At 44.1% G+C, this 23,057-nt stretch overlaps 1 protein-coding gene across 4 annotated transcripts in view; it reads right to left on the bottom strand.

Annotated features, from left to right (window-relative positions):
* Myo5b (myosin VB) overlaps positions 1-23,057 on the bottom strand; it is a 327,773-nt gene that overhangs the window by 84,679 nt on the left and 220,037 nt on the right. For all 4 annotated transcript variants that reach the window (XM_074069843.1, XM_074069844.1, XM_074069845.1 and 1 more), the window contains exons 15-17: positions 17,029-17,181; positions 14,179-14,276; positions 8,366-8,452 (exon numbers count right to left, since the gene is read on the bottom strand). In XM_074069843.1, coding sequence (XP_073925944.1) covers positions 8,366-8,452; positions 14,179-14,276; positions 17,029-17,181 — 338 coding nt within the window. The remainder of the gene's footprint in view (positions 1-8,365; positions 8,453-14,178; positions 14,277-17,028; positions 17,182-23,057) is intronic.

Genomic DNA, 23,057 nt, shown 5'->3' with positions numbered 1-23,057 from the left:
CTCAACCAATAGCTGGATGCAGTGATGCACCCGACATCCCTAGTTACCTGGGGAAGCACAAATAGGAAGATTGTGGTCCAGGCTTGCCCAGGCATAAAATAACACAAATGGGCATGACTCAAGTGGTAGAGCACTTGCTCTAGAAAGGGAGTTCAGCTCTAAAAAAAAAAAAAAGTCATACAAATGGCCAATAAGTGTCGAAAGCTTTCTCATGAGGTGAGTTAGGTTACTACTGAACCTAACTTGGGGGCGACTGGAGATGCAGAAAGGACAAACAATAGAAGACAGACATGCAGAAAGTTGGGGCCAGGTGTGCTAGGTGCTTGGATGGAGATGCACAACAGTCTTGTTGCTTCTTTTCTCTATTACTCTCTTCTTTTACTTTGCTTCTTTTCTCTCTTTGAAACTTTAGTTCTAAAGTCTTTCTTCTTTTCTATTCTTTGAAGTCTCTTTCCTTAGACTCGCTCTGTCCCATGTAGCCTTTAATCTCTCTTAAAGCCTTTGCCCTCAGACTTGCACTGTCCCATGCTCTCTCTTAAAGTCTTGGTGCTCAGACTTGCAAACAACAGCAGCCTTGTCTAAAACCTGCATTAGTGTAACTCTTAAAGTCTCAATCCTCAGACTTGCACTGTCCCATGTTCTCTTTAGCTTTTCTTTAGCTTAGCTTCTCTAAAGCCTAAGTATAAAGTTCTTGGTGCAGAAAGCTGCTCTAGTGGCGACACACCAGCCAGCCAATCAGAAAATCCCCCACCCTTCTTCAGTGAGGCTTTCATATCCAGTGGTAAACAAGGAGGTGGAGCAACAGTTCTCAGGGAGGAGTGTGACACTGTAACAGGAGAAACCTGCTCTTTAAGGCACTGAACGTAAACTTAGGAAAAGCAGCTGTGCTGTATTTTGCCTCTCGGCTGGGGCTGTGCCAAACTCAGCCTGTAGATCATTGAGCACAGCTGTGCTTATGTCAAGTTCTCATAGGCTTCTCATAATCCACTCCCCACAAATAAGTGGAAAGATACTTATCATTAATAATTATGGGAAAAAATCAAAATCACAATGAGATACCACTTCACACCCTCTAGGATGGCTATAATCAAAAAGACAGGTAATAACAAATGTTGGTGAAATGACACCTCCCTGTCCCCATGCACTGCTGGTAAGAATGTAAAATGGTACAGCTACTGTAGAGAAGAGTTTGACAGTTCCCCAAAAGGTAAACACAGAGTCCATGTGACCCAGCAACTCCACTCCCACGGACAGACCCAAGAAAAAGACACTATCCACACAAAAACATGCACGTAAATGTTCATAGCAGCATTATTCATACTTGTCAAAAAATAGAAACAACCTAAATGTCCATGAGCTGATCAATGGCTGAAATACAATGTGGCATATCCATACAATGAAACGGTATGACAACAAAGGAATAAAGTACTGAAGCACACTACAACATAGATGAGCCAGACACAAAAGGCCACATGTCATCCAGAACAGGCAAATCTACAGAAATGGAAAAGCCCGTGCTTGCCAGAGTCTGGGAGGAGGGGGAGAGAAGGAGTGACCCGCCAAGAGGGCTTCTTTTCAGGTGCTGAAAATATTACAAAATTAGATAGTAGTGACCATTGTACAACTCTGAAGATAATGAAAATCACTGGATCACATACTTTAAAATAGCAAATTTTGGCTGGGCATTGTAGTGGATTCCTGCAATTCCAGCTATGGGGAAGGGGTAGATAGGAGGATAATGATCTAAGGCTGATCTCAGGCAAAAAGTACAAGCACCTCTCTGAAAAATAACTAAAAGGCCCCAAGGGCTGGGGGCATGGCTTAAGTGATGATGCATCTGCCCAGCAAGTGCAAGGCCCTGAGTTCCAACTACTATTGCCAAATTTGTTTTTTAAAATGAAAAGGGTAAAATTTATAATATATGAATTGTATCTCCATAAAAAGCTAATGTGATGAAAAATACTTTGTCACAGGTTTGTGGGTGGCCTTCCTAAAGTAATTGCAAGATTTGTCTTCATTATTTTAGCACCAACACTCAGGAAGGGGTTGCTGGTGCAAAGGCTGTAGGTTGCTCTATGGCTCACACTACCATGAATAATCCATATTGTCTTCCCCTTTATCTCCCAGCGATGCCCACACCTCCCAGGGGAGCACAGGCTCAGTCCCAGAGCCACCACAGCTCAGAAGCGTGCCAAGCTTTGCCATAGAGGGAGGGAAACACAATTGCTCTGAGGGGGAGACACAAAGTGATGACGTCAGGAAAGCCCATAAGTCCTGACATGGCCTGGACTGACCAAGTGGCTTCAGGTTACCCTGGGGCCAACATGTGCCTCTCCAGGTCAGGCAGCATATAAAAACCACTGAGAAACCTTCTCAAAATGCAGGTGCTCAGGGTTCAGCCTAGTGTTCTGACTCTGGAGGTCTGAAGGAGAGTCCTGGCTTCTGAGATTGGTAAGAAGTCCTTCTGACTGTGTAGGCCTGCAAGTGAACCACTGGGTCAGACCTAGTCCACAGAGAGGAGGAGACAGAGCTCAGGCAGAAGAGCCAGGGATAAAGAATCACGTCACTCTGCATTATTCTCCCTCCATGGGATGTTCAACAGCAAAGGAAGTAACTGTGCATCTGTTTCTGCCTCAAACAAAGTAGAAGGTAAACCAGGCAGTTTTCTAAGTCCTCTCTCCAATCCTACCATCTTAGGCCATTTATCCCTGCAGATTTGGGGAAAGGAAAATATTTTCAGAAAGCACCAGATTTCATGAGGATGATGAGATGAGATGAAGTGAAGGAGAGCTGAAGTTTATAGAGTTTTGTTTTGGTTCTTTTTGTCTTCTATATAAACATCACACATCTAAGGAGTCCCTCCCACGCTTGTTTTGGTTAAGCAGGATCAGCCTCACCATCCTTCTACACACAGAGATAGGTTTGGAGCTGGATGGGCGGGCTTCTCTCCCAGACAGTGCATTCATCACCATGCTTTATGCATGTTAGAATGAACTTACTTTAACCACTGCACAGCATTTCAAGTTGAATGACATATTACCATTTTAAGCCAGTCTCCCAGAGGGCGGATAAAAATAGACAGGGACTCTGAAGCTGGAGGGAGAGAGGCAGCCCCAGGAAGCTGCTGCTGGCAGCTAAGCCACAATGAGCCCCTCTGGCTTGGTTGACTTTAGGGGGATTGGCAGTGTCTTCAGTTTGGAATAGGAGCAAGAATTCTCCCTCCAAGGTATTTGTAGGCTGGCTGCACGAACTGCATCCTGAACTGCGCAGGCTCTTGGAGAACAGTCCTGTGGAAGATTCATCACAGGTCTCTGCAATCCTGGACTATTAATTTTCTTTCCCTTTGCCATTTTTTTCCCTTTGTTGACTTGCACGAGAGAAATGTAGGAAGACAGTATAAACTGGAATCCCCTAATCAAAGAAGCCCATTGATGTGCCCTTGGGAAACAGCTGTGCAAAGCTGCAGTTACTTTGACAAGCTAATGCAAGTAAAATCACTTTGCTGTGTTTTCAGCACCCGGGGAGGTGAGTTCTTTTAAATAAGACTCTCAGTCTGCTCGAGTTCCACGCAGGTCCCTCTAGTCCCAAGAAGGTCTCCCAAAAAGCTCATTTCTTAAAGTCAGGCAGGGCGACATGCTCTTCCCTCCACTTCTGGCTGACCTGGATCTTGAGGTTCTCACCAGAGTGGCAAATGGGGGAGCAGGAAATGAGAAGTGTGGGGAAACAGGGGACAAGAGTCACACAGAGGTGTTATGATGATCGAGTCCTTAAAAGCACCCCAAAGATTCTATGGTGAACGTATTCGAATTAATGAGCATTTAATAAACTTGCTAGGTACAAAATCAACAAAGTACCTGCTTAGCTCTACACCATGAGGCTAGCACACGTTACGGTCATTGTATGGGCATGCATCCACAAAATCTCACTGGCTTTATCCCCGGATACAGACACACCAAAATCTGGATTAAGCAGCTAGGTTGCACTGTTTATTTCTTTTCAGTCAGTGAGGTCATTCCAAATGATTGCCGTGGTTGGCAAGTACAGAGGATTAAACAATGGGGCTGAGCCAAAAGAGTATAGGTGTGGGAGCTTTGTCCGCAGTCCTACCCTCTCATCACTCATGTTCCAGGTAAATGCCACCCTAGGTGCTGTGGCTCGGTGGTAGCAAGGAGATGAAAGGGGACTAGAACGTAGATGAAACAGTATGACGATTCACTGCCACCTCAATACTAACAGACGTGCTATTTTCCAGAATCTAACATTTCTAATGGCAGCTCGGGGAGGGAATCCTCTCTTGGTTCCTTTACCAAAATGTGCCAAGGCGGCAAACATTAAGTAGGACACACATGTAGGTGCATCCCGGATCTAGCCGCACACACTTAAATCATAGCATTAGGTAACATATTCTGTGATGCCAAAAATATATCTTTCCTTCCTTCCCTACGCTTTCTACAATACTTGTAATTACAGAAACAAAAGGTACAGACGCACTTGTAATTACTTGCTGGAAAGAAGTCTGAAACAATTAGGAAGGCAGGATAAAGGCATTCCTCAGGCACCCCTAGTGTCAGAGCCAGGAGGCTGTGGGCACATCGACCCTGCTATAGCAGCTCTGACTGCAGCCACTTTCCATATGGATCTAAAGACTTGGTGACTCACGTTCTCTAAGCTGCCTGGATGAGGTGAAAAGCACACCTGGAGTCCCACTTGCTATGACTGGGAGACCGAGCAGTCACAACTGGGTGCTGAATAGGCAGAGAAGGGCTCTCTAACCTGCTGCCCATCCCTGGAGAACATGCTGCTGTCCCAGTGGCAGCATCCCCACAATCCGAATCATCCTCATTCTTCAAGGCCCAGCTCAAGTCTCGCCAGCGCCAAGAAGCTGCAACTCCTCCCACACTTGCACTACAACCTTGTTAACAGCTTCAAGCTTGTGTCATTCCTTCTAGCTGTGAGCACCTGGTGGGCATGGGCAGGATGAGCCACGGAGAAGAAAGATTAAGGGGACAGAGGAACCCACAAAGGCAAAAAGCTGTTCTCATTCTACACATAGCTGTGTGAGACCCCAGAAGTAAAACCCCCTCTTCCCTCTTGCATCTCTAAAACAGACCATACTAAAACTGTCTCAGGGTGAGGTGGTACACACCGTCATTCTGATTTCACATGGTGAGGCTGCAAGGAAGCTCAGTGGTAAATCTGAGGTGGCAGAGATGTGTGCAGAGCCCCTGCCTGTTTAGTATAAAAGGCGGTTCCTTTTATACTGAGATGGGTTCCCGGGTTCCACCTGCCTTGAACTATCTTGCTGTCACATGCTTCCCTTGTGTCTTCTCTGAGGCTTGACATGTCCTGTTGTCGATACCTCCCACTTCACAAGCCCACCGTCAGACTAACAATAAGTAACACACAAAGATGAACACCTTGGGTTTATGACTATGAGAACCTGTGTCTCTACACTTGTTACACAGTGACTCTAACACAGTTTGACGTGGGATGCCTTAGTTCTACATTGTTTTTGGTTTCTGGAATTAAACCTCTTGTATGCTAAGTGATATACTATATCACTGAGCTACACCCTCAACCCCTTATATAAGTTGTAAACAGACCCTTTTAGTTGCTTGGAGAGTTTTGCAAATTTCAGAATTCTCTTTTGAGGTAGCCACACATGGTGGGATTTCACAACTAGAAATTTCTGGTATAGACATGTTCCGTTCAGCTACTTATGCCCATAGGGAGGCAGCTTATTGCTTGTATGTAGATGAGTAATAAGTATTTTATTAAATGTCTAAATGCATGGCATTACACTGAGAACCTTAGATAGGACACATTATCTCGTTTCTCACAGCAACCTCTGAAGTAAGTCTGATCGTTCTCCTGAAAGGTGAGGAAACCCAGGCCCAGAGAGGCTTATTAACTCACCCAAGGGCCCTGCCAAGAAGCGCAGGAACCAACACCTGAGTCCAGACCTGACTCCAAAGCCCAGGGCTTAACTACCAGGCTGCTGTTTTGGCTCTCACCAGGTTACAGTCCTGCAGTTTGGACTCTTGCTCACACATGCGAGAGAAGAGGATCTGACACGGCTCAGGGGGACAGTGAGTCTCTCAGAATCCTCACTGGCCGCCTTCCTCCTCTGTAAACCTTTGTTTGGAGGACAACACTTTGCTGACTTGGGCAGTAAGATGCTAACTACATCACCATGGGCAGAAAAGTGCTGGTTCTAGACCCAACTCAACTGCCGCCAGCTGGTGACTTGGAACAGCTTGCTCACTTTTTTGGGCCTTGTTGTGAAAGCACATTTTAGATCACAATGCACCTTACTTATTCATAACACTGAGACACACTTATGCTACAACGTCCTTTTCTGCCATAGACTGTCCTCTTAGAATTTCCAACCCAAGTTGGTCACAATCCATTACACTGATTTCCTGAGCCACTCACTAATGGTTTGCAATGCACAATTCTGAGGTGGTGGGACTATAGAAACCTTTCTGGTAGGTGAGACCTGTCTTGGGAGCCCAGCAGATATAAAAGCCAGGAGCAGAGCTGGGTGCCCATGGAACACAGCTAGAAATCCAGCAACTCAGCAGCACCCTAATCTCCTCTCTTAGTTCTCCAATGGAATGAAACTGTCAGATCTGAACCCTGTGCTTGCAGCAGGCTCTGAAAGTCAGTGGAAGGGATGAGACTGTAATGATTTGAACTCAGACCTGAACCACTGAGCCCCATCAGAAGGTGACACAGGATACTGCAGGGCAGACTGGGAAAAGGTACAAGGAGGCCCACCTCATTAACAGAGGGGTTGGTAGCTGTTTGTGTTCAGTCAAAAAATGAGAGGGGTCCCCAGGATGCACTGCCTTTTTTTCCTCTAGGCAAGGAAAGATGTGGAGGAAAAGAAAAGAGTAATAGCCTTCGGCATGGCTTCAGCAATCGTCCTGAACAATGCTTGAACCTGCTGGGTTTTGAAAAACTGCCTGGATGTTAGAGATTAGTGACAGTTCTTGTACTTTCCAGGTCAAATGCAAATTCATAATTCCATCTGCAACTGCCCTCCCAGGCCAAGCATTTGGGAATTGTTTATGGCCAAGCTGTTTATGGGCAATTAACCACTACACAGGAAACAGTCCCTCCACTGCAGGGGAAAGCACCAGCTGCAGAGAGGAGGGAGGTCTGTATTATATACCCTTGTTCCTATTCGGGCTCTTTCCACCTTTTGAAACACAAGGGGCTTCTCAGGACAGAGGTCCTTGTGGGCAACTTCACACGCTGCATGCTGCTCAGCCCTAGTTAAAGGCAGAAAGTGGTTTCTGTGATACTGGTACACATGGTGACTTCAGGAGAGTAACAGGGTTGCACTCGTCTCCCACCCCTACTTCAGGCAAGTGTCCAGAGCAGATCTACTGTCTTGGCATAGCTTCCTCAGGCTTTGGAGGGGTTCAGTGGTTTATCCACAATGCAGACTGGACCACAAGAGTTCTTTTTTTGAATTCAAAGAAAATCTTCCCATAATAGATTTGATCCCATGTTAAAAGTATCCAACACTATGAGTGGATGGGCAAAATGTGATACACACACACACACAAAGGTGAATTATTCAGTCTTAAAAAGAAGGAAATTCTAGCACATGCTACAACATGAATAAACCTTAAGGATGTTATGCTAAGTGAAACGGGTCAATCAGAAAGAGGACAAACACTATGTCATTCCATTTGTATAGGGCACATAGAGTTGTTAGATTCAGAGACAAAAAGTAGAAAGGTGGTTACCAGGAACTGTGGGAGGAAAGTGGTTTGCCCCCCCCCCCCACTTCCAAAGATTCACATGTCAGCAGCTTGGTCTCAGGGTGGCGTTGTTGGGAGGTGAATAATTAAGAAGTGAGGCCTGTTGGAAAGGTCCTTAAGCAAATTGGAGGCTCTGCCCTTAGAAAGGACTGTGGGACCCCAGGTGCTATCTGGCTTCCTGTTTGGCAATGTTTTCTCCCTCTCAGTTCTCTCCAGACTCTAGAACTATGACCTAAATGAACCTCTTTTCTTTATACAGTTAGCCTTCCTGGGGTATTATAGTAATGAAAAATGGACTAAAACAGGGAGTTATTCCTGGCTGGGTACAGAGTGTGAAGGAAATCTCTTTTGCAACACTAGCTAGCTCATCACCCAGACCAACACCAATTTGAAATTTGATGCCTAAAAGGATATGACTGTACTTTTCAGGCCAAACTGCAATTCTTATTTCCATCAGCCCCTGCTTGGGCCCTTGGTGTGTGGGAATTTTTTGAGGCTCTGCCTCTGGCTAGCAGCACATACGAGTGCTTCCTGGGGCACTGCATTCTGCTGTTTGGTGGCCCCAGGAAGGCATGGCTGACAACACTTACCTGGACGGGTAGCCAGCTGCACTGATACGAATCGTCTCTAACACCCCACAGGCTCTGAGTTGCTGCACGGCTCTCTTTGGGTCAAAGCTGCCAAAAACAAGACAAGCAATGAGTGGCTATCCTGGAAAACAAGATACAAAACCACGGAGAAGGAAAGCACACCTCTTCCTGCTGTACACAGGGCACGGGCTGCCACTGAGCTGCAGACAGTCATGCATAAGGTCGGGGTAAAGCATCGACTGGCAGGTGCGTGAGCCGTTTCAGCAGCTCCAGTTCTGGGCATGAGGCTTTTGTGCACATTCTTAATCTCACCAGTGCAACCCTTCTTCTCCTTCACCTGAGCTCTGCCCACCTTCCAGGACTTGTTCCCGCCCTTTCTCCAGACCCGCACTATTTCCATCCATGTGGGCATGTGTCTTAATTCAGTGTTCGTAGCATCTATGCTTGGCCCCAGAAGAATTATTTGTCTCAGCAGCTAAAACAGTGGATTTGAAGCCAGGCTGCTCTGGGATTGATTCACCACATGGCGTGCACTCACCAGCTGCACGTGTAATTTGGGGAAAGTAACTTAACCTCTTTGGGCCTTGGTAACCTCATCTATGAAATAGGGATTAATATTAATGACACCTATTTTCTAGTGTTAGTATGAAGATTAAATGTAATGGCTTATGAAATCAAGTAGAATACCATGTGGCACAAGGTAAGGACACACATCATTAGCTAGGACCACAACAGCTGCTGGGTTAAGACTCATATAGATGAAGAACTTTGTCTTTGGAGAGACGGACACCATCTTTAACCACTCCTGTGCCATTCAATGCTGGGCCTAGCGCTGAAACTTAGTATCTATACACACATACTGGGTACGCTGCAGAGGATATCTGTTCCTGACCAAGGGGCCCCTGGTGCTTGGGGAGCAGTGGACACAGCAGTGGGACACTTTGAGACAGTCTGTAGGAAACAGTGGTACAAGTGGACACCAGAGGGAAAGAAAACAGGCTGGCTGACTGAGCAAGAAGTCTTCATGGAGATGACCTAGAACTAATCCTCAGACTCCTGTATTCCTCCACAGAAGAGTTCCCTTGCTCTGACTGCCCACAACCCAACCAAAACTGAGAGCCGGGTTCTTTTGTTCCCTCCACTGGAAGTAGCCAGGAGTCATCAGGCTCACAACCACAGGTCCAGGAGATCCCAGTGGCTTTGGCAGGAACTTGATTAGGCTGTTAGGCCGCTGACTAGCTCTGATGAATAAAGGGAGATGGGGGCTACATCAGTTCCAGGACCTGCATCAGCCCGGTGGGAAGCCCTTAACACACTTTTTTTCACTCTCCCTGATAGCCCAGGTGTTTTTTCCTAGCAGCTGGACCCATTTGGATTCTGGAACTCTGCAAGATGGATCTGGCCTAGGGTCTGTCACTTGCAGAAGAAGAATCCCTATCTGTTCTCATCTATGTGTCACCTGCTTGACCCCTAGCCCATGTCACACTCTCTATTGTCTGCTCCCACATGGGCCTGGGACCCAGAAGTTCAAACACACGGCATCTGGCAGATGGTGCCCTGGGCTTACCTGAGCTCAGTGGTCACTCTCCAAGCAACTGATTGCAAGCTTTCTGTACCTGTAGGCACACTGTGTTCCATGTGAACCCTGGGTCTCAGAGCCCTGGAAATGCCCAGCTCCAGGCCTGGGCTTTCTTCTACCTCCTTACTCTTCCGCCCCGGCCTGCTCCTCAGTCTTATATTCCCTCAATACCCAGCTCCTCTATATTGTCTTCTAGCTCCAATGATGCTGGCCTTAGGTTACTCACGACACCACGAATGTGTAAGGCACAACCGAGTGCTGAATTTTACAAAGTCCCAAACAGAACAGTTACTTTGATGATTTAATCTTATCTTATAACTGGAATCAAAGCTCCCCAATGCAAGAGTCACATGGAACTGCAGGAAGTACACACAGGAAGTACACACATGGAGCACCTCACTGTGTGCCTACCCTTGCCCTATGCCATGCCCTCGGTAGTTTTTCTGAGTCCTCTTTGGGAAGCATCTCAGCAGGCCCTTCATTAATTTGAATGGCAATGATCAGTCTCAGAAGACTCCAGCTGCTCTGGAACTTGAGTGACCAAAGGGCCTCTGGGATGCTGGATCTGCTCCTCTTGGGAGCAGGCCAGGTGGGCATTCCAGCCCTGGTTATGAGTACAAAGTAGATGCAGCTGAGCTCTGGAAAGGTATTCTGTGGCTTGTGGGGCTCTGCACCTGACCACTACAGTCATGTCCCCTAGCCATCAGTGCCTACTGCTAGTCCCTTGTGAGCTATGGGTTGAGCTGGGGTCCCTGCTCCCTCCATAACCTCTAACTACTTCAGCAGAAAATAGCAGATGTTCCCTTAAAACTCCCTTAAAATGATGATTCCCCTTTCCGTTACCCACCTTCCTCCCCGAATACCTTATGACCACATGACAATCCAGCTCTAAACTGGATTGGAGTCTTATCCAAGCAGGACAGTAGCTTACCGAGTGTCAATTTCCACCCCATGCATGTAGCGTAAGTTCTTTGGGAACAAAGTCAGGAGAGGGCCAGTCTTGGAGCCCCACACACCATTCTCAAAGCTGGTTCCCCAAGAAGGCATTCATTTGGCAAGTAATTTTTGAGCTCAACCTTAACATTCTTTCCTGCTCCCAGCAAAATCACTCCCTTCCTTCTCCCAAAGAGGAAAGAGCAAGGCTGGAGGAGAGAAAAGGAGGTCTGTTCTGAGTTCTGCCACTAATGGCTGGCACCATTTTGGGCAAGACATGATCTCTCTGTAACTCATTTTCCCTCATTCACTCAATGGGTGCCAGAGGACCTCTTTTCTAACTACAATTCACGGTTTGCTGTAATGATCGAGTGATAGAAAAAGTGAGACTTTTTAGAGGGAAGCAAAAAAGACCCCAATGACACAAGGAAGATATTGCCATCCTCTGCTCACACACCCCGAGGGAATTGTGAAGATAGAGCCTTCTGTGTTCTAATCTTATCTGCCAAATAGTAAAGCAAATGCCCCATCAAGCCATTTCTCCATCTGTCTCCCTCCAGTCACTGTGACTGGAGGAATAGAAAACCAGCCCTTCTGTTCTTACATTTTTGGAGGAGCTTGGTAAAGACAGTATCTAATCCTAGATTAACACATTCCCATGGATGCATAGGGTCAGGCTGCTGAGAGCTGGGTTTTCACTTTCCTCTCGATACAATTTGCAGGAAGAGCTCAGCCCAGAGCGTGCTGGGTACAGCGAGACGCCCATGGTGTCAGAACTCAACTCCACCTCAGCAGTCCCTCACCACTCCATTCTGCACAGGTGCACACTCCCCACCCACTTCCTCAGGCTTGGCTAGCATCCTGCAGTCACAGCTTAGGACCCCAGACTCTGAGAAAAGTGGGCTGGCCTTTAGGAAACCTGGCCAAATTCTCTAAGCCATTTTGGATTATGATGCTCATCCTGTGCCACCTCCTCCCTGAATGAGGACACCCACGTCACCTCCCTCCTGCCCTTCTGTTCCAGAAGCCCTTTCACTCCTGTGGCACTGTCAGGTATTTGTGATATACACTTTAAGCATGGGAGACAGGTCTTAATGTTATTCCTTCTGCCTTTGCTCAGTGCCTAGTCAGTAAGAGATATGATAGACTTTCCTATGTTAAAAAAAAAGCATAGGGAAAATACCTTTTTTTTTTTTTTAAACACAAGAAGTGCTATCAAAGCACTTAGCGTAGGACAGAGGTTCTCAATGAGGGCCATTCTGTCCCCCAGGGATCACCTGCCAATGTCTAAAACCATTTTTGTTATCACAATGGTGTGGAAGCTAACAGGATCTGGCAGGTGGAGGCCAGTGATGGCTCTAAACATCCTGCAATATTCAGGCAGTACCCTAAGGCAAGTTATCTGTCCTAAGATGTTAATAGTGCCAAGGTTGAGAAACTGATCTTGGGAAACGGGTGGAGAGACATAGCAATTTCCTTATTTCCTTCTAGAAAAATGTCAATGACAATACATTTTCATCATAATTTTTAAGCTTCTCACAGATAATTCCCATTCATTATCTCCTTGGGTTCTTTCATTAGGATATTTAAAAAAATCGCAATAGATAAAGCAAAAACAGAAATAGAATAAAAGACTAGCGTGTGATTAGCCAAACATTAACAGTAAGCCTGGACTTAATTCAGTATATTCTCATTCATTCTCTGTTTCTCTCACCATATATAATTTACTTATTTGAAAATTTTGGGACAAGAAAGTCCCCAGCTCCTTCTCTCACTTGGGAGGGTAGGCCTGCAGAGTGTCTGACCCAGTGTACTGTGTGGTAGGTATCAGGTCCTGGTGAAGGAATTGCTCAGGGTCACAGCAGAACAGATCCCGAGCTTCCTCTCTCCTCTCCTGGACCCTGCATCCTGCTCTGCCCCTCACATGAGATCTATGCCTGTCACACCTGCTGCTCTTCCATCAGCTTCTTCTGGCAGGCAAGCGGGTGCCTTATAAAGGTACTCCTCCGTATGTCTCAGAAACTTGAAGGAAAGGAGAAGAGGGAGCGAGGAGCACCTGCAGACAATGCTAACTCAATACTATCTTCCCCAGCCCTCTTCCACTCAAGGTCCATAGCAGGGAGCTGAAACCATATTCAGTGAGCTGCAGAAGGCAGCAGTTCCAATGCTCAGTTGAGAGTCATGGGTGCTACACATTAATCAAAACTTTAGAAGTGAAGAGGCTCTGGAACAAGGTGATGGGAGAAGGAAGAGAAAAGGGAGACCGATGTGCCAGATTTTCACGTAGACTTCATGGGATTTTGACAACAAGCAGAGTAAGGGAGAAGAAGGAATCAAGGATTGCATTGTCCCAATATGGTTTCCACTAGCCACTTGAGTGCATTTACAATTAATTAAAAGGAAACAAAAAGAACTTAATTCCTTAAGCACCAATAGCCACATGGGACTGGTGACTCTCTCATTGCTGATGCTGATTACCGAATTTCCATCATCTCAGAAAGGGCCTAGGGGCAGTGTGGTCTAGAGTGACCCTCAGACTTCAAGTTTGGAGGACCAGGTCTGGTAGGCAGAAAAGATGTCAAGAATGGTTATGTCATTTACTAAAACAGAGACTAAACAAAGATGAACCACTTTGCAGGGAAAAAATGAAGAGTCAGGTCTCAGACATGCTGAATGTGGGGCAGAGCTGTAGGAGGCATGCAGAAATGCTGCTGTGGAATTTGACAGAATCCAAAGACAGACAAAAATAACAACCATATGAGCACTTCTGGAATGGTAAGGAATAGTTTCAAGGCAGGGGTGGAGGCTGAGGAGCGAGGGGAAGGTGGGGAACGGAGAGTAAGTTGGAAGTGCTGTAGCCGAGTTGATATAAGCAGGACCATCTGCATGACCTGTCTCTCCATGTGTCAATCCAGACCTGGTTTCCTCTATGCCAGAAAGCTTTTCCTCACTACTCCTGCCATCCTCTCATGTCTGAATTTAACATGCACTGGGAGACACAGGCTCCCACACTTAATGATTCATCATTTGATTCAGGTGTGCACACTGCTCAACATCACAGCAAGCCCCAGGGGATGGGAAAGTGCATCTTCTTACCCTCTCCAGTCCAAGGTTGCACACAGGTGGAAGACAGACAACGTCCAGCCTGTCCTCTCACTCAGCACATAACCCACCTGGGCAGTGACCGACCAGACACCATGCTGAAGCTGCAGAGTCCCACAAGGCTGGGCCCACCCGGTTCCTGCTGAACCTCTAAGTCAGGACAGGGAGGCTGGGCAGGCCACACCCAGAAGTTGCTTACTGGAAGGGGAGCTTCTCGTCATTCGGTTTGATGCAACGGACATAGTGCGGCGTTGTGGCATTCAGGGTCTCCATGAGCAGATGAAGAGAGGTGCGGAACTGGGGAGGCAAAAGCCAATGCTTGGTTGCTTATTTTTTAACATTTTATTGAATGTATTATAAAGAAAAACTCACATACTGGTGGTGCCAGAGTGTTAGTTGTTACTATTATTGTAGTTAATCAGATGCACAAGGGGAAAAACTCAGACTTGTAGTCAGATTCCAGCCAACACTGAGAACTTGCTGTGGCTAAAATTTAGAGAGTACTTTGAAAACTTATATTCAAGTAAACCGGAAAATCTAGATGAAATGGATAAATTCCTAGATGCATATAATCAACCAAAATTGAACTTGAAGGGAAGGAGTACTACCAAATTCGTTCTATGAAGCCAGCATCATACTCATTTCAAAACCCAATAAAGACGTAACCAGAAAAGAGAATTATAGACCAGTATCTTTAATGAATATAGATGCTAAGACTCTCAACAAAATACTGGCAAACAAAATTTAACAACACATCAAAAAGATCATTCACCATGATGAAGTTGGTTTCATTCCAGGCATGCAAGGATGGTTCAACATACACAAATCCATAAACATAATACAGCACATAAACAGAAGCAAGGACAAAAACCACATGATCCTCTCAATACACGCAGAAAAAGCCTCTGACAAAATCCAACACTGTTTCATGATAAAAGCTCTGAAGAAACTAGGAATAGAAGGAATGTGCCTCAACACAATAAAGGCTATATATGACAAACCTAGAGCCAACATCATACTAAATGGAGAAAAACTGAAACTGTTCTTGTTAAAGTCAGGGATGAAACAGGGCTGTCCACTTTCTCCACTCCTATTCAATATAGTTTTGGAATTCCTATCCAGAACAATAAGACAAGAGCAAGAAATAAAAGAGATTCAAATAGAGAAGGAAGAAGTCAAACTATCCTTTTTGCAGATGACATGATCCTATACCTAAGAGACCCCCAAAACTCTACCAAAAAATTACTATAAATCAAACTTTTTCAGAAAAGTAGCAGGATACAAAACTAACATACAGAAATCAGTAGCTTTTCTATATACCAACAATGCACAGACTGAGAAACAAATCAGGGAAGCAATCCCATTTACAATAGCCTCAAAAACAATAAAGTACTTTGGAATAAATTTAACAAAATAAACTAAAGACCTTTTTAATGAAACTATAAACTACCAAAGAAAGAAATCAAAGATATCAGAAGATGGAAAGACTTTCCATGTTCATGGATTGGTAGAATCAACATTGTGAAAATGGTCATATTACCAAAAACAATCTACATATTCAGTGCAATCCCTGTCAAAATTCCAGTGACATTCTGCACAGAAATAGAGAAAGCAATTGTGAAATACATATGGAAACACAGCAGACCTCGAATAGCCAAAGAAATTCTGAGCAAAAGGTTCAATGCTGGAGGCATCACCAATACCTGACTTCAAACTATCTTACAGAGCCAGAATAATAAAAACAGCATGTTATTGGCACAAAGACAGACAGGAAGACCAATAGATCAGAATAGAAGATTCAGACATAAACCCATGCATTTATAGCCAACTTATCTTCGACAAAGGAGCCCAAAACACACAATGGAGAAATGACTGCCCTTTCAACAAATGCACTGGGAAAACTGGATATCCACATGTAAAAGACTGAAACTAGATCCCTGTCTTTCACCCTGCATCAAAATCAACTCAAAGTGGATCAAAGACCTTAATATAAGGCCTGAAACTTTGAAACAACTCCAGGAAGCAGTAGGATATACATTGGAACAGATAGGGAATGACTTCCTAAACAGAACTCAATAAGAGAAACAATGAACAAAAGGGACTGCATCAAACTAAGGAGATTTTGCACAGCAAAGGAAATGGTCACCATACATGGAGACACCCCTTTGAACATCAACTTAAATATTGATAACAAAAACCAGGACTGTAAAATAGATAACTATGTGTGTGTGTGTGTATACTAGTGGGAGGCGGGAGGGTGAAGGAAGGAGATTAAGGTGATGACATATGGTAGATGGACTCATATGCCTATATGAAGCAGAACTAAGAAACCTCTTGCAACTGCTTTAAGTGGGGTGGTAAGGAGGTTGAGGTGTAGAGATGATGGGGGTGATGAAATAATTTACAACATAAGTGTAATTGGAATTGTCACTAGGAATCTCCCCCTGTATAATGAATATATCCTAATAAAATTTTATTAAAAAAATAAAATTGAGTACTTCCCATAGTGGGGCTCCTCAAACTAATGTGCCTAATCCCAGTGCTGGAGATCAAGTGAGATGAAAGAAGAAAGCACTACAAGTCACAAGGTTTGACTGCTGTGCATTGGAGGCCTGTTACCACTGCAGTGTCTGAGTAACCTGGAAATTGAGTTTATATGAAATGTCCAGAATTGGCAAGTTGAGAGGAATAAGAGCAGGTAGCGTTGCTAAGGGCTTTTCTTTGGAGACATACTGGACAAAACATCCACAGAGACCCAGAGCAGAAGTTGTTCTTTAGCCTTCTGCCCTGGGCTCATTTAACCACCCTCTCCCTCCTGCAGCTCTCACTCTTGCCTCCCACAAGCTAGGTGCAGCCCTTCACCAGGCCTGCCTCAGGGGTCTATACATAATCCTTCATTCTCTTTCTTTTGTTAGTCCTCTCTAGTGGAGGGTGGCCAGAGCTGCTGAGTCCACTGTGGCCACCTGACTTTGCAGCCATCCATCTTTCATCTACAGAGATGCCAGCCCTGCCACACGTGCCACAGCCATAGCTTCTGCCTGGGACTGACCTGGTGGCCCACGGTTTTCTTGTGCTCCTTGTTGGAGGGCTTCATGGCAGGTCTGGCAGAGCGGATGTTGATCTTTGAAGATGACCCTTTCCCAGATGTGGAGGCTGGAACAGTGTCTTTGTCATCATGAAACAAGTCAGCCACTAGTGGGAACTAGAAATAATCACAGGAAGAAAAATGAAAAGTAGAATGCTTGCACTCTATGTTTTTTATATTCTTCCAAAGTATCTAATAAATACCCACAAGAGAGGAAAATGCATGTCCACACAAAACCTTGTACACAGATGCTCATAGGAGCTGCAAAGGAGAAATGACCCCAATGGCCTTAACCTGGTGAATAGATAAAAGAAAAAGTAGTTTATCCATACAATGGAATATTATTCAGCAATATAAAGGAATGAAGTCTGCACATGAGCTACAATGTAGATGTGCTTTGAAAACAGTATGCTAGATTCCAAGATGGCAGCTAGAGGGAGGAAGCAGAAAGTGTGCCTCCTAAAGTGAAATCTTGGAGAGACACTGGAGACACACCTTACAGGCAAAACCACAGAGAAGAGGCAAAACTTTGACCCCTCCATACCTCCAGCCGGTGCAGAGCATCTCCACTTCACATTAAACAGAGAAACCAGGAGAGCCCCCGGGCCACCAGTCGCCGGCGCCCAGATGGCTTGGGAAGACACGGACAAGCTTATTGTCGATTAGTACACTAATGCTCCCTGTTTATACCTTTGAAACTTTCTTGTTCGATTCCTTGTTCTGTTTTTTCCTACTTGTCTGTATATTTTTCCCTTTTCTTTAACTTCTTGCTTTCCATCTCCTCTCATCCTTCCATTCTAAATATTACCATTGTCATTATTACAAGCTAGAAAATACTTAATTGCACACAGTACAGGGACAGTAACAACATCAAGGACAATGACGGGAAGACTGAAAAAAAAGGGAAACCAGTTTCCCCACAGCAAAAAATTAGTACAGGAACCAGAGGGGAATGAAGAAAACAGAAACTCAGATCCAGACTCCAACAAAATGAAGATAAACTATGTCAAAGAACCCAATGAAGCCCACAAGAATAATTTAAAAGAAGACATACTACAAGTACTCAATGAGAATTTTATAGAGATGATACTGGATAGGGTCAACCAAAATGTACAGGAGACACTCAAGAAATTCCCAGACAACAAAAATAGAGAATCTGAAAAAGCAAAAGAAGAAATAAAGGAAACCATAGAAGCACTGTATAAACACCAAAGTGAAACCGAGAACACGATTAATAAACAGACAAATGAACTCAGGACAAAAATAGACAACATTAAAGAGGAAACCACCCAGGATATGGAAAACCTCAGAAAAAAGAACGAAAGAGAACTGCAAAAAATAACGGAAGGACAGTCCAGCAGAATAGAACAAACAGAAGACAGAATCTCAGAACTTGAAGATGAAATGGTAATTAAAGGAAAAACCAAAGAACTATTAATTAAACAACTCAAGACCTGCGAAAAGAAAATGCAAGAACTCACCGACTCCATCAAAAGACCAAACCTGAGAATCATGGGCATCCAAGAAGGAGAAGAGGTGCAAGCGAAGGGAATGCTTAATATATTCAACAAAATAATAATGGAAAATTTCCCAAATCTAGAGAAAGATATTCCCATACAGATGCAAGAGGCCTCTAGGACACCAAACAGACCAGATCAAAACAGAACTACCCCACGACATATCATCATTAAAAAAAGTTCAGAAACTAGGGAAAGAATATTGAAGGCTGTAAGAGAGAAAAAACGAGTAACATACAAAGGTAAACCCATCAAAATCACAGCAGACTTCTCAACAGAAACATTAAAAGCAAGAAGAGCGTGGGGTGAGATCTTTCGGGCACTGAATGAAAATAACTTCAACCCCAGGATACTCTACCCAGCAAAACTATCATTCAAAATAGATGGAGCAATAAAAGTCTTCCATGATAAGCAGAAACTAAAACAATATGTGACCACAAAGCCACCACTACAAAAGATTCTTCAAGGGATTCTGCACACAGAAAATGAAACCCAACTTAACCATGAAAAGACAGGCAGCACCAAACCACAGGAAAAGAAAAAGCAAGAAAGTAGAGAGTAACCTCAACTTAGGTACACAACCAAACCTTCAAACAACTAAGACAACTAAATGACAGGAATCACCACATACCTATCAGTACTAACACTTAATGTTAATGGACTAAATTCACTCATCAAAAGGCACCGCTTGATGAAGTGGAATAAAAAGTAAGATCCAACAATTTGTTGCTTACAGGAGACCCATATGACCCTATACCAATATTATCTCAAAATGGATCAAGGATCTTAATATCAGACCCCAAACTCTGAAGTTGATACAGGAAAGAGTAGGAGATACTCTGGAGTTAGTAGGTAGAGGTAAGAACTTTCTCAATGAAACCCCAGCAGCACAGCAACTAAGAGACAGCATAGATAAATGGGACTTCATAAAACTAAAAAGCTTCTGTTCATCAAAAGAAATGGTCTCTAAACTGAAGAGAACACCCACAGAGTGGGAGAAAATATTTGCCAGCTATACATCAGACAAAGGACTGATAACCAGAATATATAGGGAACTTAAAAAACTAAATTCTCCCAAAACTAATGAACCAATAAAGAAATGGGCAAGTGAACTAAACAGAACTTCCTCAAAAGAAGAAATTCAAATGGCCAAAAAACATATGAAAAAATGCTCACCATCTGTAGCAATAAAGGAAATGCAAATTAAAACCACACTAAGATTCCACCTCACCCCTGATAGAATAGCCATCATTAGCAACACCACCAACAGGTGTTGGTGAGGATGGGGCGGGGGAAGGAACCCTCTTACACTGTTGGTGGGAATGTAAGCTAGCACAACCACTCTGGAAAAAAAATTGGAGGCTACTTAAAAAGCTAAACATTGATCTACCATTTGATCCAGCAATACCACTCTTGGGGATATACCCAAAAGACTGTGACACAGGTTACTCCAGAGGCACCTGCACATCCATGTTTATTGCGGCACTATTCACAATAGCCAAGTTATGGAAACAGCCAAGATGCCCCACCACTGACGAATGGATTAAGAAAATGTGGTATTTATACACAATGGAATTTTATGCAGCCATGAAGATGAACGAAATGTTAACATTTGCTGGTAAATGGATGGAATTGGAGAACATCATTCTGAGTGAGGTTAGCCTGGCCCAAAAGACCAAAAATCGTATGTTCTCCCTCATATGTGGACATTAGATCAAGGGCAAACACAACAAGGGGATTGGACTTTGAGCACATGATAAAAGTGAGAGCACACAAGGGAGATATGAGGATAGGTAAGACACCTAAAAAATTAGGTAGCATTTGTTGCCCTTAACGCAGAGAAACTAAAGCAGATACCTTAAAAGCAACTGAGGCCAATAGGAAAAGGGGACCAGGAACTAGAGAAAAGGTTAGATCAAGAAGAATTAACCTAGAAGGTAACACACATGCACAGGAAATTAATGTGAGTCAACTCCCTGTATAGCTATCCTCATCTCAACCAGCAAAAACCCTTGTTCCTTCTTATTATGGCTTATACTCTCTCTTCAACAAAATTAGAAATAAGGGACAAAATAGTTTCTGCTGGGTATTGAGGGGGCGGGGGGGAGAGGGAGGGGGCGGAGTGGGTGGTAAGGGAGGGGATGGGGGAGGGGTTAGAAATGACCCAAGCCTTGTATGCACATATGAATAATAAAACAATGGAAAAAAGAAAGAAAACAGTATGCTAAGTGAAGCCAGACATAAAACACCACATAGCGTGTAGCTGCATTTATAACGGCATGTCCAGAGAACAGACAGTGGTTCAGTGGTTGCCATGGGCTGGGCGGGGGGGGGAATGGCTACTAATGGGTAGAGGGTATCTTTGTGGAGTAAGAAAAACATTGTTGAGTTTACGAGAATCCTCCTTCTGGTATTTCACTAGAAATTCAAATTGAACAGAGTACACACCACCCTCGTGTACTGCCTTCCCAAAATGGGGTAAGAGATCCTGTCCTCATTCTACCTCCTATTCATCCAAGTCCCAGGTTCTGTGCATGGTAAACACCAGCAGTCTTCCCTGCATAAGTCAGAATACCACTGCCCTGGTTCGGGATCATCTGAGCTCTGGATCACTGGTCCCACTTAACACAGACACTCCGTGAACAGCCTAAATTTCCTCTGAACGCAAACTTCATCCAGAAGCTCCTTATTTAAAGCCTTGTTGGTCCTCACTGGCTATGGCAGAAAATCACAACAGCACAACATGGAGACAAAGGGAAAGAAGGGACTGGAGAGGAAGAGGCTGCCGGCCCAAGGGGCTCCAGGGACTCATGCCAGAGAGCCCAGGCACATGTGAGCAAGGGCAGACCAATGCCAGAAACTTCCACAGGGAAATCTGCTAAAGGCAGATTCACATTTTCAAGACATCCTTGTGGCTAGGTCTGTCATGCCAAAATCAAATACTGGCTGACTAAATTATTCTAATCCATGCGCTTTCTGAAATGGATTACTAAGATGTTTGTGGCATAGGCAGAAATCACTCTTATGCATAATTACATCGTTTGGGGGTCTAATTTATAGAAATCATTAATAGGAGTTTATTGTCTAAAAAATCTGTTACGTTCCAAGGTCAGGAACATGTATCAAAATCACACGAGAAACTTTGAAATCAGACTCACCAATAGAAATATTTTAAAATTTCAGCCCTTTGACTTCAATCAGAGAAGTCAACCACTCTTTTTAATTCATTTTATACAGTTAACAAGGGTTTAGAACTTAGAAAGTGAAAACTGTCTAAGGCAGATTTTAACCTATGCTGGCACTGTGCTATACCTGGGTACAAACACCACCAAGGTTTGGTCTAGAGAATGTGTATTTTGTTTTAAAAGCTATGTTTTAATTGTAGGCCTCTGCTATGGGGACTGCATTTAGAAGAGAAGAGATGAGGTAAGTTTGTGGGAACATTAACTTTGGGAAGGAGTGGGCTTCATATTCTATTTAGGATTTCTTTTATGGATCCAGCGACCATACAGAGCTCTAGGCTGGCCACAGGACTGAAACATAAAGAGGTACACTGTGCAACCCTGGGCTGCAGACAACATCCAGAGAGTCAGGCTAAAAATGCTGATTATGGCCCCTACCCACCCATCCACCAAGAGGGCTGGGACAGGCAGGAATTTCCTTACTCCAGGAGTGTCCGTACCATAAATAAAACCGCAGTGAAAAAGGACTCACACAAACAAAGAACTCAGATGACACCCAACACATGCACACTGCTGGGTGGGGGGAAAGTGTTTTCTTTAACTAACTCCCAGTTTGCTGTTAGAGCTACTGAGAAGCCTGTGGATAAACTGCTGGCCAGGAAGAGAAGTCCCTCAATTCATCTTAGGACAGCCCTGGGAAATGCTGTCCATCTGGGCCTTCCTAAAAATTGCTTCCTTCTAATTCAAAAACAGTCTTGGTAACATATTCAGACAAACAGACACTTCCCTAGTCCTGTTTCACTTATTTGAAACGTGTCCATAGTCTGGTATTCTCTGTTACTCAAGCCTATATATAGATTTAAAAATCCTGAAGCAAATCTGTTTGAAAAAGGATTAAGAGAAGTATGAAACACTTTCTAAAAACCATTTGACAGTTTAAGAAAATGTCAAGTACAGTTCTATGCATACCTGTTTCCTTGGAAATCACACCTGGTCGCTTGTGTTTATAAGAATACAAAAGAGAGTTCCTTCAGGACAGGCATGTGAAACTAAAATAGGACACAGTAGAACAATTTGATCTTGATCTCTTGCCTAGAATCTTACCAATCTTACCTTTAAAAACTATAGCTGCAAACATAATAAAAAATACATTTTCTTTTTAATCAATTCTTTCACATGATTAGTGCTACCCTTTTTGTGTGTGTGTGTGGGATCTCCAATATTCAGGTAAGAAATATTATGTTTAAATAGGTTTTCAATAGGCTTTAAGGGAAAGACAGCCCTTCATTTTTTG

Source organism: Castor canadensis, chromosome 4 (assembly GCF_047511655.1).
Source record: "Castor canadensis chromosome 4, mCasCan1.hap1v2, whole genome shotgun sequence".
Taxonomy (NCBI): domain Eukaryota; kingdom Metazoa; phylum Chordata; class Mammalia; order Rodentia; family Castoridae; genus Castor; species Castor canadensis.
Note: the sequence above shows the minus strand (reverse complement) of the source record. Positions and strands in the feature narration are given on the sequence as shown.